The following is a 12,324-nucleotide window of genomic DNA, read 5'->3' on the forward strand; positions in this document are numbered from 1 at the left end:
ACCACTTGAGCCACTTCCAGCTTTTTCTGTGTATGTGGTACTAAGGAATTGAACCAAGGGCTTCATGCATGCTAGGCAAGCACTCTACCACTAAACCACATTCCCAGCCCATACATCAGCTTCTCTTGATGGCTCTACTTCTAATAATGCTTCTGCAGCTCCCACCAACCCTCAAGGATGTTTATACATTCATTCCACAAGCACTTACCAAACATCCACAACCGCATGTGGGGAAGACAGACCTGGAAAATCACTGTCTTTACCCTTAAGGAGCCCACAGTCTGGTGAGAGAGACAGGCAAACAAGTATAATAAGCTAGGGCTGGGGGTATAGGTCAATAATAGAACACTTGCCTGGCATGTGTGCCCACACCCACAGCCACATGCGCTCATACACACATTAAGATAATAGTCTGAGCCAGGTGCTGATGGCTATAATCTAGCTACTTGGGGGCTGAAATGGGGAGAAGTATGGTTCGAAGTCAGTCCAGGCAGAAAAGTTTGGGAGACCTTTCTCAACCATAGTTGGGTGCCATGGCACACTCCAATCATCTCCAAGCTACTGGAAGGATCCTGGTTCCAGGTCAACCAGGTCAGAAAAGTATGAGAGAGTCCATGTCACGGAGAAAGCTAGATACAATGGCATACACCTGTAATCCTAGCCACCACAGTAAATGTAAAATAGACAGATTGAGACTCAGGTGTGAACCCCATCTTAAAAATGAACCTGAAGGGGCTGAGAAGGTGGCTCAGTGGTAGAGTGCTTGCCTTGCATGCCTGAGACCCTGGGTTTGATCCCTCAGCACCACATAAGCAAAAAGAAAAAAGCCAGAAGTGGTGCTGTGGCTCAAGTGGTAGAGTGCTAGCCTTGAGCTGAAGAGCTGAGGGACAGTGCCCAGGCCCAGAGTTCAGGCCCCACGACCTGACCCCCCCCCCAAAAAAAAAAAAAAAAAGACCCATGAAAAACAGGGCTGGACTTGTGACTCAGTGGTATTGCATAAGCCTAGCAAGCTGAAGGCTCCAAATACTGGCAAAGAAAAGTGATAAAGAGGTTTGTATGGAGGATATTGTGCGCATAGAAAGTGTGTACAACTGTTGTTGAGTCAGGCTGTGAAGATTTCCTAGAGAAGAGGTTGGCTCCTCTAGGCTGAATAGGAGCTTGAAAGGGGAGGAAAGGGAGACAAGAAATCAGCCATAGCCAGGCGGCAGTGGCTCACGCCTGTAATCCTAGCTATTTGGAAGGCTGAGATCTGAGGATCACAGTTCAAAGCCAGACTGGGCAGGAAAGTCTGTGAGACTCTTATCTCCAATAAACCACCAGAAAACCAGAAGTGGCGCTGTGGCTCAAGCAGTAGAGCACTTGCCTTGAGCTGAAGAGCTAAGGGACAGCACCCAGGCCCAGAGTTCAAGCCCCACAACCAACAAAAAGAAAGAAAGAAAGAAAGAAAGAAAGAAAGAAAGAAAGAAAGAAAGAAAGAAAGAAAGAAAGAAAGAAAGAAAGAAAGAAAAGAGGGGCTGGGAAGGTGGCTCAGTGGTAGAGTGCTTGCCTTGCATGCATGAGGCCCTGGGTTCAATTCCTCAGCACCACATAAGCAGAAAAAGCCAGAAGTAGGGCTGACCCCACATGACCGACCGAAAAAAAAAAAAAAAAAAAGAAAATCAGCCACAAAGGTGAGGTCTGAGAAGCAGGGACTAGAAACTCGCTCTCCCCGCCCTCCCCCCCCCCCCACTTCAGATGAATATCTCAATATGTGGCCGAGGCTGGCCTCAAACTCTCAATCTTTTGCCTTAGCCTCTTGAATAACCGGGACTACAAGTATGTGCATGCAGCTTTTCTCTTTTGTTTTTTAGAGAGTAGGAGCAGCATAGAGGATGTTAGAGGGGCAGATGTGAAGGTAGTAGAGATGGGGAAGATGTTTATTTTAGGTCCTAAGGATGGAATCCAGGGCCATATGCATATTAGACTCTAGGACTAAGCTACATCCTCAGTCCTCCCCTTCCCTGACACCCCCAAGGTAAGATTAGGTCCTAAATATTTATTCTTGCTCTACTTTGCAAGGCCTGTGCAACCTTGGGAAAGTCACTTGACCTCCCTGAGCTTCTATCCCTCATCTGTCAAGTGGAGATAATAATAGGTACCCATGGGAATTCTGGGGAGGGCTGCATGAGCTAATGGAAGGGAAAGTGCTGGGCAAGTGCAAGCTGTTTGTATTGTAGAGAATTCACCAGGGCAGGCTGTGTTCCAGCCACTGCCACACCTCAAAAAATGGCCTCCCTGAGCCTCCTCCAAGCTGGGCTGACCTCCTCTCCAACTGGGGGGTGGGGTGGGGTGTAGAATGCAGAGGAAGGATATATGCACACCTGATTCTGGATCCCGCCTCGGCGGGCTCTGTGACCTGGGCCTTGTGTCTTTCCCCTTCTGAATCTCATTTCCCCATGGTTGGAAAGATTCTGTGGTACTTGGTATGTGATCAATAACTACAGACAGCTCCTTGTCCCCTCCCCTCCTTCCTCTCCTCTAGAGCCTTCACCAAGCAGAACAGAGTGGGAAACAGTAAATATTTAATGACAGATTGGCTGAGAGATCCAAACTGAAGAGAGACTTGGAAGAGCCAGAGGACACCTGCTTCCCTAGGCAGGACACACATGGCCATCTCTGGGATTCTGGGGTGGTCACAGGCAGACCACAAGGGGACTCCTGCCTTCAATGACTTCCTGGGGGAGATCCCAGGTAGCAGGCAGGGACCCTCCCAGGGCACTGCACTTGGGGACAGTCCTACTCAACAACCATTCTCTAAGCCACCTTCTACTGTGCCAACTCTTTGCTGGTACCATAGATTCAGAGATGAAGGGGAAGAAGGCCAGCCCTTGACCTTTGAGCGCTGTGGTCTGACTGGGAGAGCAATGGCAAACATGTTTGCTAATTATGAATGCATGTGGTTTGACAAAACTCTGTCTCTGTCTGTCTGTCTGTCTGTCTATCTCTCTCCCCCCTTTTCTTCCCCCTAAATATTGGGGCTGGGACTCAAGGCCTGGGTGCTGTCCCTGAGCTTTTTTGCTCAAGGCTAACATTCTACCACTGAAGCCACAGCTCCACTTCAGCTTTTTGGTGGTTCATTGTGGATAAAGTCTTATGGACTTTTCTGCCTAGGCTGGCTTTGAATTGTAATCTGTAGATCTCAGCCTACTGAGTAGCTAAGATTATTACAGGTGTGAGTCACCAGTGCCTAGCTAAGGACAGACTTTTGAGAAAATTGGACCTGGAGGGGCCTTCCACTCAACCATCTGTAAAATGGGAAGAATAATTCTTACCTCCCTAGGGCTGTTGTAAAGATTAATAGGATGATGATGTCATGCAGTTGGGGCAGGACCTGTACTGAAGTCAAAAGGTTCCACAGGAAGTGCACTAGCTTCTTACAAGTTGAAAAGTGCTTTGAGCTAGCTCCTAAAGGTTGAGAAGTGCTCTGGCAATGAAAAATCAGAGAGATGGGGGTTTAGACTTATTAGTGAAGGACCCTATGTGCCCAAGAGACTGGGATTTACCACAGAGACCTAGGAAGGGATTGAAGCAGCAGAGCAATGAGCTCCAGAGTTATCCAAGAAAAGGTTGATGTGGAGAATGGAGGGAGGGAGAGCGGGGTTGGGGAACAGGTGACCAGTGTGGTGGGGGAGGGGAGGAAACTGTGCCTGTCATCACTTAGTCACCAACAAGTCAGTGACTCAAAGATTCCTTCCCGGGGTATATATCTAGCCCTTAACAGGAATTGAGCGGGATAGTGCCTGTGGCCAAGAGGGGCCACCCAGAAGGCTGAGACCTGAGCTGGAGAAGCTGTGGAGCTTCCAGTCTTTTCCAGATCAGAGGTCTCACCCCTCCCCCTGCCCCTGCGCCTGCCTCCTCTTTGGGGGTTGGTGTCTCTGTGGTTGTCTGTGGGCTGAGGCAGCAGAAAGTCAGGGCTAAATCCAAATCCTGATTCTACTACTAACTAGCTGTATGACCTTGGCTGGATTTCTCATCCTCTCTGAGTCAGATTGGTAGAAAATGTTCCAACTTGCAATATCTGCACGTGTGTATGGAAATGCACAGAAAAGGGCTGGAAGGATATCTCTCTTTTCTCTCTCTCTCTCTCTCTCTCTCTCTCTATATATATATATATATATATATGTATATACATTCCACTATATATGTATGTATATTCCACTAACATTGATAGTGGCCAGGTGGGGTGAGGGAGGGTGTGTTCAAAGAGCTACTCCTTCCTTCATTTCTTTCTTCCTTCCTTCTTTCTTTTCTTTCTTTCCTTCCTTCCTCCTTTCTTTCATGCCCATTCTAGTGCTTGAACTCAAGGGCCTGGGCTCTTTTTTTTTTAGCTTTTTCCACTCAAGTCTGGCACTCTACCACCTGAACCACACCTCTACTTCTGGCTTTGTGCTGGATAACTGCCTTTGAACTTCTATCATTAGATCTCAGCCTCCTGAGTAGCTAGGATTACAGACACGAACTTCCAGCTTCTGGCAAAGCACGCATATTTTGCAGAACTGATGATGCTATCAACCTCACAGATTGTTGGAAGGGTTTTAAAAAGATCCAAGCGATAAACTTCCTTTCTTGTGCCTGCTGCAGAATCATCATCAACTATTAATTCTCTTCTATTGCAGTTGCCTGGATCAGTGTTTTCACTTGTTACTGTTTGTCTTTTTGTATGTTTGTATAACCAGCTTGTGTATATCTCTCTTTGTGGTTTATGGGCTGCTGAGCATCTGTGTGTATTCTGATCTTGTATCAATGAATATTTATGCATCTGGAATGTGTGCTTTGTGTATGTGAGTATATCTGTGTATCAGTGTCTCTTTGAGTGTGTTAACAGTGTGTATGCCTGTATATATGAGTTAATATTTCAGTGTGTTTCTATGTTTATTAGTGTTTATATCAGTCTGAATTCAGTCTGTCTTAGTATACCTGACTGCTCACAGGTATTTAGATATGTTTTTCTGTAGTAATACAATCACGTATCTGAATGTGTATGTGTGGCTGTGTCGACTTCTGTGTTTCCTCGTGTTTAGGTATGCCACTTTGTAGATGGGAAGGTGGAGTGGAGGCAGGGAGCCCTGAAAAATCTTCCTTCAGCTCTTTCTCTGAGCAGGTAGTTCAGCTTTTTGATCTCTCCTCCAGCTTCCAGAAAGCCCTGTACGTGGGTGTTTTTCTCCTAACCCTGCCCTTGGGCCCAGGTCCAACTCTGCTGCCCAGAACTCAGAAGTGGGTGTCTGCAAACACCTAGGAGAGGCCCCTCCCACGCCCTCTCCAGAAAACCTTTCTAACTGGCAGGCCAGGCTGTTCATCTCTCTGCTTGGAAGTACTGAGCCCCTGTCCTTGGAGAGCAGCAAGACTTTTGAACCTCAGGGTCAGTAAATCCTTGCTCTGCCTAGGTCAGTGTCCATCTGGCTGAGCTTTTTGTGTTTGTCAGATGCAGCTAGACAGTTGGGGAAACAAAGCATATCTCCATGGTAACCCGCCTCCACTTTCCAACGTGGACCATTCAGTGGTTTCCTGGGGCCCTCTCTAGTCCCAGTGCTGGGATGGGGGTTAGTGTGAATAAATGAGACTGTTGCTTATGTGCACACACTCCAACATACTCCAATAGTTCCATGGGTACCTTTCTTTCCCAGATGAAATTAGATGCTGAAGACTGGTGTCCAGACAGTGGCAGGACCTTGATGAGAGCCAGATTAGCTTCAAGACTCCTTTTATGCCACATGTTTTTCTCATTCTAGGATTCAACAGTCTTCTGTACTGGGGCTTGAACTCAGGGCCTGGGCATTGTCCCTTAGCTTTTTCACTCAAAGCTGGCACTCTACCAGGCTTACATTCCAAAACATTAGCCTTATATTGAAATATTAACACATATACACAAGCACATATACTTTCTAACACATAATACCATATCTCCACTTTTTTCTCCTGGGTACTGGAGTCTTATGGATTCTTTTATCCAAGCTGGTGTCAAACCTTGATCCTCAGAAATCAGCCTTCTAAATAACTATGATTACAGACATGAGCCCCTGACCTCTCTTTTATATTTTTAGTGGATAAAAATGTCATTACTGGGGCTGGGAAGGTGGCTCAGTGGTAGAGCGCTTGCCTTGCATGCCAGAGACCCTGGGTTCGATTCCTCAGCACCACATAGCAAAATGAAAAAAAGCCGGAAGTGGCACTGTGGCTCAAGTGGTAGAGCGCTAGCCTTGAGCTGAAGAGCTGAGGGACAGCGCCCAGGCCCAGAGTTCAGGCCCCACAACCGGACCCAAAAAAAAAAAAAATGTCATTACTGCTCTTACTGTTTAACTTCATGGTAAGTAAAAATTATATTTTGATTTTTCCTTTTTAATGGCTTTTAAAATTTTTATTGTTATTTTTATAGAGGGATGTACAGAGGGCTTACAGTTACATTAGTCAGGTAATGAGTACATCTCTTTGTTGTTGTTGTTAGTTATGGGGTTTGAACTCAGGACCTGGGCACTGCCCCTGACCTCTGTTGCTCACTGCTAGTGCTCTACCATGTTGAGCCACTGTACCACTTCTGTTTTTTTTGGAAGTTAATTGGAGATAAAGGTCTCATGGACTTTCCTAGCTGGGCTAGCTTTGAACTTAGGTCCTCAGATCTCAGTCTCATGAGTAACTAGGATTACAGGCCTGAGACATTGATGCCCAGATTATGAGTACATTTCTTTTTGGACGTCACCCCTTTCTTTGTACTCTCCCCTCATTTTTTTTTTTTTTTTTGGCCAGTCATGGGACTTGAACTCTAGCCCTGGGCACTGTCCCTGAGCTCTTCCGCTCAAAGCGAGCATTCTACCACTTGAGCCACAGGGCCACTTCTGGTTTTCTGTGGTTTATTTTTTGTTTTTGTTCTTTGAAGGACATGGGGCTTGAACTCTGGGCTTGGGCACTGTCCCTCAGCTCTTCAGCTCAAGGCCAGTGCTCTACCGCTTGAGCCACAGTGCCACTTCCAGTTTTCTAGTGGTTTATTGGAGATAAGAGTCTCACGGACTTTCCTGCCTGGGCTGGCTTTGAACCATGATCCTCAGCTCTCAGCCTCCTGAGTAGCTAGGATTATAGGTGTGAGCCACTAACATCCTGCTCCACCCAGATTTCTTTTTTTTTTTTTTTTTGGTTGGTCATGGAGCCTGAACTCTGGGCCTGGGCACTGTCCTTCAGCTCTTCAGTTCAAGGCTAGTGCTCTACCATTTGAGCCAGCGCCACTTCTGGCTTTTTCTGCTTGTGTGGTGCTGAGGAATCAAACCCAGGGCTTCATGCATGCAAGGCAAGCACTCTACTACTGAGCCACCTTCTAGGCTCTCCCAGATTTTTTTGAAGACAGAATCTCATTCTCTTGCAGGTTGGCTTTGAACTGACAGGCTCAAGTAAGTGATTCTCTTGCCTTCTGAGTAGCTGGGACTTATGAGCACCCTGCATACGCCACTGCACTCTATTAGGGAAGCTTGGATCCTACTTTTCTATACTTCCTACAGCTAAGAAAGATCATCATTGATTATCTGTGGTCAGTCTCTTGAAGCCTAGAACACAGAACTAATGCTGAGGAGATACCTGTTGAAAGAATGAAGTTGGAAAAACATTCTGTTCCACATTGGAGACCAGGAGGCAACAGCCACCTCTTCTCCCTCTGTTCTCTCCAAATTCTCTTTCCTTTTTCTCCTCAGCTTCCCACAAGCTGGCACCAACATGGAAGCAGCATCTCCTTTCAGCCACACATCAATCCAGTGGGGGGAGGAGGGATGGGAAAAATTAGGCTTGGGGTGTGATTCTAAGATATACCAGGAAGATGAAAGAAGACTTCAGCAGGGAGGCTGTTTGAAATGTTCACAAGACTGCTCCAGAAGCTAGGAACCATGATTTAGGGGACACAGGAATGCTAGTTGTATGACAGGACCAGCAGAGGGTCCCCCAGGTTTGCTGGTGGAGGGGCTCTTCAGTAGAATTGTTTCACTCTCCACCAAGATTGCTGACCATCCAATTGGTCTAAGAAAGAGGTAAGGTAGAGGCAATCCATTCCCACCTCCAGGCTCTGGTTCTCTTCTTGAACCTTCCCTATGAAATGAGGGAGGCTCAGCCACATTCTAGCCTGGATGGAATGAAGTATGGCGAAAGAGCTCAGGCCAAGCCAAGTGCTGGTGGCTCTGTCTGTAATCCTAGCTGCTCAGCAGGCTGAGATCTGAGGATAGCGGTTCAAAGCCAGCCTGGGCAGGAAAGTCTGCGAGACTCTTATCTCCAATAAACCACTAGAAAACTGAAGTGGTGCTGTGACTCAAGCAATAGAGCACTCGCCTTGAGCTGAAGAGCTCAGGGACAGTGCCCAAGCCCAGAGTTCAAGCCCCATGACTGACCAAAAAAAAATAAAAAGAGGTCAGGCCAACAGGGACACAGCTGGCATCTGAGAGACAGTTCTAAGCAGTCTGGGGGTGAGAGAGGCAACCTTCATATGAATCTAGGCTCTGTGTGTGAGTGTGGGGGGGCGCAGGGGTGCCAGTACTGAGGTTTGAAAATTTTTTTTGGTCAGTTGTGGGGGCCGAACTCTGGGGGCTGAACATGGGTGCTGTCCCTCAGCTGTTCAGCTCAAGGCTAGCATCCTACCACTTGAGTCACAGCGCCACTTCTGGCTTTTTTCTGCTTATGTGGTGCTGAGGAATCAACCCAGGGCCTCATGCATGGGAGACAAGCACTCTACCACTGAGCCAACTTCCCAGCCCTCCTTGGGCTTTTGTAATGCTTTTTTGCTCTTCCACCTGAGCCATAGCTCTACTTCCTGACTTTCCCACCTGGTCTTTCCTTCCAATCTAGGTTCTCAGATCTCTACTTCTGAGTAGTTTGAATTACAGGTGTGAGCAGTTTGAATTTATCCACCTGAGCCCGAGGTTTCTGGGGTTTCTAGAAACAGTAGAGTAAAGCTGGAGGGGCCTTAGGCTGCTGCCCCTAGCTTGATGGCTAGTTCCTCCCTGGGGACAAGTTGGCAATTTCCTGCTAGGTCAGGTGACAGCCTGGCTCCAAGTTGGACTTTGGGCCCAACTCCCAGGGACTGCTGGGATGTCGGCTTCCTCTGCAGCTTGTATAGCCAGTGAAGAAAGACAGCTGAGTTGAACAATCATTAATCCAGAGGGTGGACTCAGCTGTAGCTAGAGCACAGGCTGGCCCTTCCCAGGATAGGTGCTCCAGAAGCTTGTCTGTCCACTAGGCCAGGGGACAAAAAGAGAAACTGGGCTGCTGCTGTTGAGGTAGTCTAGGTGGGGGATGAGAGGTGAGGATTCTAGGTGTTGATAGAAATAATGAAGGTAATATAATCCTGACCCCTTCTTACTGCCACTATCCTTCCTCCTCCAATCACAAGATCCAATCTTGAGTTGCATCTTGAGGAACCTTCTAGACTTACATGAGCCACTGGCAGGGCTGTTTTCATAGGTATGTGAAGTCCACACAACCATGGGTCCAGAAAGGCCTGGTGCTGGTTTGAATGCTTTGCTGTTACAAAGAGTTGGGTGGGGATGGAACCCAGAAGAGTTTGGTCCCACAAGAGATAGGGGAAATCCTGGAATTCTTTTGCTAGAGTAAGAGAATTTGGAGAATCTCCTCTAATATCTGGAAATGCCTGCTTGCTAGGCAAGTGTTCTACCACCAGGCTAGGGGGTAGAAGTTCATGACTATATGGTTGTTCTTGTTGGTACTAGGGTTTGAACTAAGGGCCTTCCGCTTGCTAGGCAGGTGCTGCCTTAGTAATTTTTGACAAAAGACTCTGCAAATTATGTTAATCCCAGTCACTGGGAAGAAAGTGCTGAAAGAGCTGGTGCTGAGCAAGATTAGCCAGCATTCCTTTCCTGACTCCCCCTTCCAAAAGTCAGAGTGTGCTTGCCTTCCTCCCCCTCCTTACACCATGTATCCAGAATTATCCCACAGTCCAGGCCCTGCACACCACTCTCTGCAAGTCTCAGTCCTGCCTATAACACCTCTCCTTAGAGACTCACTAACTAACCCAGGAAGGGGTGGGGCCCTTAAAGGTGAGAGTTAGACTAGGGCAAGAGCCCTGAATAGATGCTCAGGGATGAATGATTGGCCTTACCAGGAAATTGAGGTCCGGCAAGAACAGGGTGTGATCTGTGGAGCAGACCAGGTTGTGGGAGTATCAGTAATGCCCAGATTTACCACAGCTGAGTCTTTGGGGACACTCAAGGGCTAATGCAGATTAGGTCACCCTCTGCCCTCTAGTCATCTACAGTGTTACAGTTATTGCAGTCTACAGTGTTTCAGGACAGACTGAGCTGCGTGACCCCTGACCTCAAGGAGGAGACCAGGACCAGGAGAAAAACCTTGTGTCTAAGGTCAAGTTGATGATGAGAACAAACTCCAAAGGTGGGGTGATCACAATATCCTGCTGGGGACCCATCCAGGGGGATCTGTGGTACTGAAACCCAGAGATAAGACCCAGATGTTGGCCTGAGCTCCTCTGCTGCTCATCACTTGTGTTCTTGGGCAATCACTGCCCCCCCCAACTTCCTTCCGGTATGAAGGATAACAATCTCTGCTTCCCTCTTACCTGGCTGCGGACGTTATAATAAGAGTCAGAGATCTGGAGGAAGTGACTCTTACAGGTTTCCTTTCCTACCTGCTTCCCTGTCCCACGGCCCCAGACACACCCTACATTAATCAGTTTTGAGCATCTCCTTGGAAATTCTGACCCAGACTCAGGTGCCCTGCCTGGAGTAATCAAAGCCTAGCTAAGGGTAAATCGAGGAAGGATCATCCCAACCACAGTTATAGCTGAAGCAGGAACGCAAGAGGCCTGTGCTCTGAGAGGAGACCACTGAGCCTGGGGGGAAGAGTGGCTCGGACCGAGGGGGTGACCACCGGCCGTCCCATGGGAGGGGCGTGGCGGCTGCCAGTAGCAGGCCTCAGGTGTTTCTAAAGCCGACTCCTTATTGTCCGGGGCCTGGAGTTTTCCGAATCCGCTTATTTCAGGAAAAAAAGAAATCCAGAATCATCCATCTCTTCTCGAGTCCAACTTGGGGTGTATCTGGCTGTCTTGGGGGTCTAGTCCCAGCATTTCGCCTTCCCTATCCCCTCCTGTCACCCTAACTTGAGAACGGAACTGTTCTAGGGCCGCCTTCGGGACAGACCCGCGGTACCTTCCCTCCCAGACCGGCCTCGCGACCCCTCCCACCGGGCCGGGGCGGAGCGCCGCACCCGGGCTCCCGGGACCCCGGGGCGGGGGGTGGGGGGGACTGGCCCACGCCCTCCCGGGCCCCCGCAGCCGCCGCGTGGTGGGACGGCGGGGCCGCGCCGCTCCCGCCCGGCGGCCGCTCCCTCCCGGCTCCCCCGCCCAGGCCGCCTCCGCGCCCCGCCCGCCGGCCCCGCCCGCGCCGCCCCCGCCGCGCGCTCGGCCTCCGCCGCCCAAACTTTTCTCCGGGTGCGTCTCCCGCGGCGATCGCCCCGCGGTCGGGGCGCCGCGCCGCAGGCGGCCTGACCCCCGCCGCCCGGTCCGCCCCGAGCCGCACCATGGCGGCGCGTGCGCCCCCCGCCGCACCTGCGGCCGAGGAGCCCGGGGGTCCCGGGGGTCCCCCGCGCAGGAAGAAGTCCCGCTCGGGCCTCCGCCGCGCCTTCAGCTGGCTGCGGGTCAAACGGCGCAAGAAGAAGGCGGCGGGGGCCGAGGGAGCGGAGCCGGCCGCCCCCCGGGCCAAGAAGGCGGACGACAAGGCCAAGAGGGCCAAGGGCAAAGGCCGAGGTAAGGCGGCCGGACACCTGGGCAGAGCGGCGGGGGCGCCGAGGGTGCAGCGCCGGGGGGGGGGGAGTGGGGAGCTCCGTAAGGGGCGGGGTGTGTTGGAGTTGAAATGGTGACCCTTTGGGTGCTGGTACTGGGGAGCGAAGAGCTCAGGGTTCAGCCCAAATCCCCGTCTTGTGCCCCTAAGACGCAGCACGCTCCTCTCCTGAGGTGAGAAGACCCCGACTTGGTTAGGGATCCCTGGCTTAAGCAGGAAGTACTAGCATGGCACCGAGGTAATTCTCCCTCCCTCAGGCTCACCCAGGTTTTACCCTCTGCTGAGTCAGGGGGTGAAAGACTTGACACTCTGGCCTGTGGCCTTTGGGAGAGGCAGGTGGCCTTAGGTCTCTGGTGGGAGTCCCCTAGGACCTAGAAGGTCAGCGGCCTTCACACGGGAGTTTCTGCCCTCCAGGTGGATCCGGGTTTCCAACCCCACAAAGGGCCCAGCTTGGGGCATAGCATACCTGAGGTTATTAATAGTGTTAGCTTTTCCCTGTCCCCACCCCCCA

General features: G+C 50.2%; 1 protein-coding gene across 1 annotated transcript in view; it reads left to right on the forward strand.

The window, feature by feature from the left end:
• The first annotated feature begins 11,459 nt into the window (after window positions 1–11,459).
• The window catches only part of Nhsl3 (NHS like 3), a 30,619-nt gene continuing 29,754 nt past the window's right edge, over window positions 11,460–12,324 (forward strand). The window contains exon 1 of the mRNA XM_070008790.1: window positions 11,460–11,779. Within this exon, the coding sequence (XP_069864891.1) occupies window positions 11,554–11,779 (226 nt within the window). The 5' untranslated portion in view covers window positions 11,460–11,553. The remainder of the gene's footprint in view (window positions 11,780–12,324) is intronic.

Source organism: Dipodomys merriami, unplaced genomic scaffold (assembly GCF_024711535.1).
Source record: "Dipodomys merriami isolate MVZ:Mamm:240054 unplaced genomic scaffold, mDipMer1.0.p SCAF_71, whole genome shotgun sequence".
Lineage (NCBI taxonomy): Eukaryota > Metazoa > Chordata > Mammalia > Rodentia > Heteromyidae > Dipodomys > Dipodomys merriami.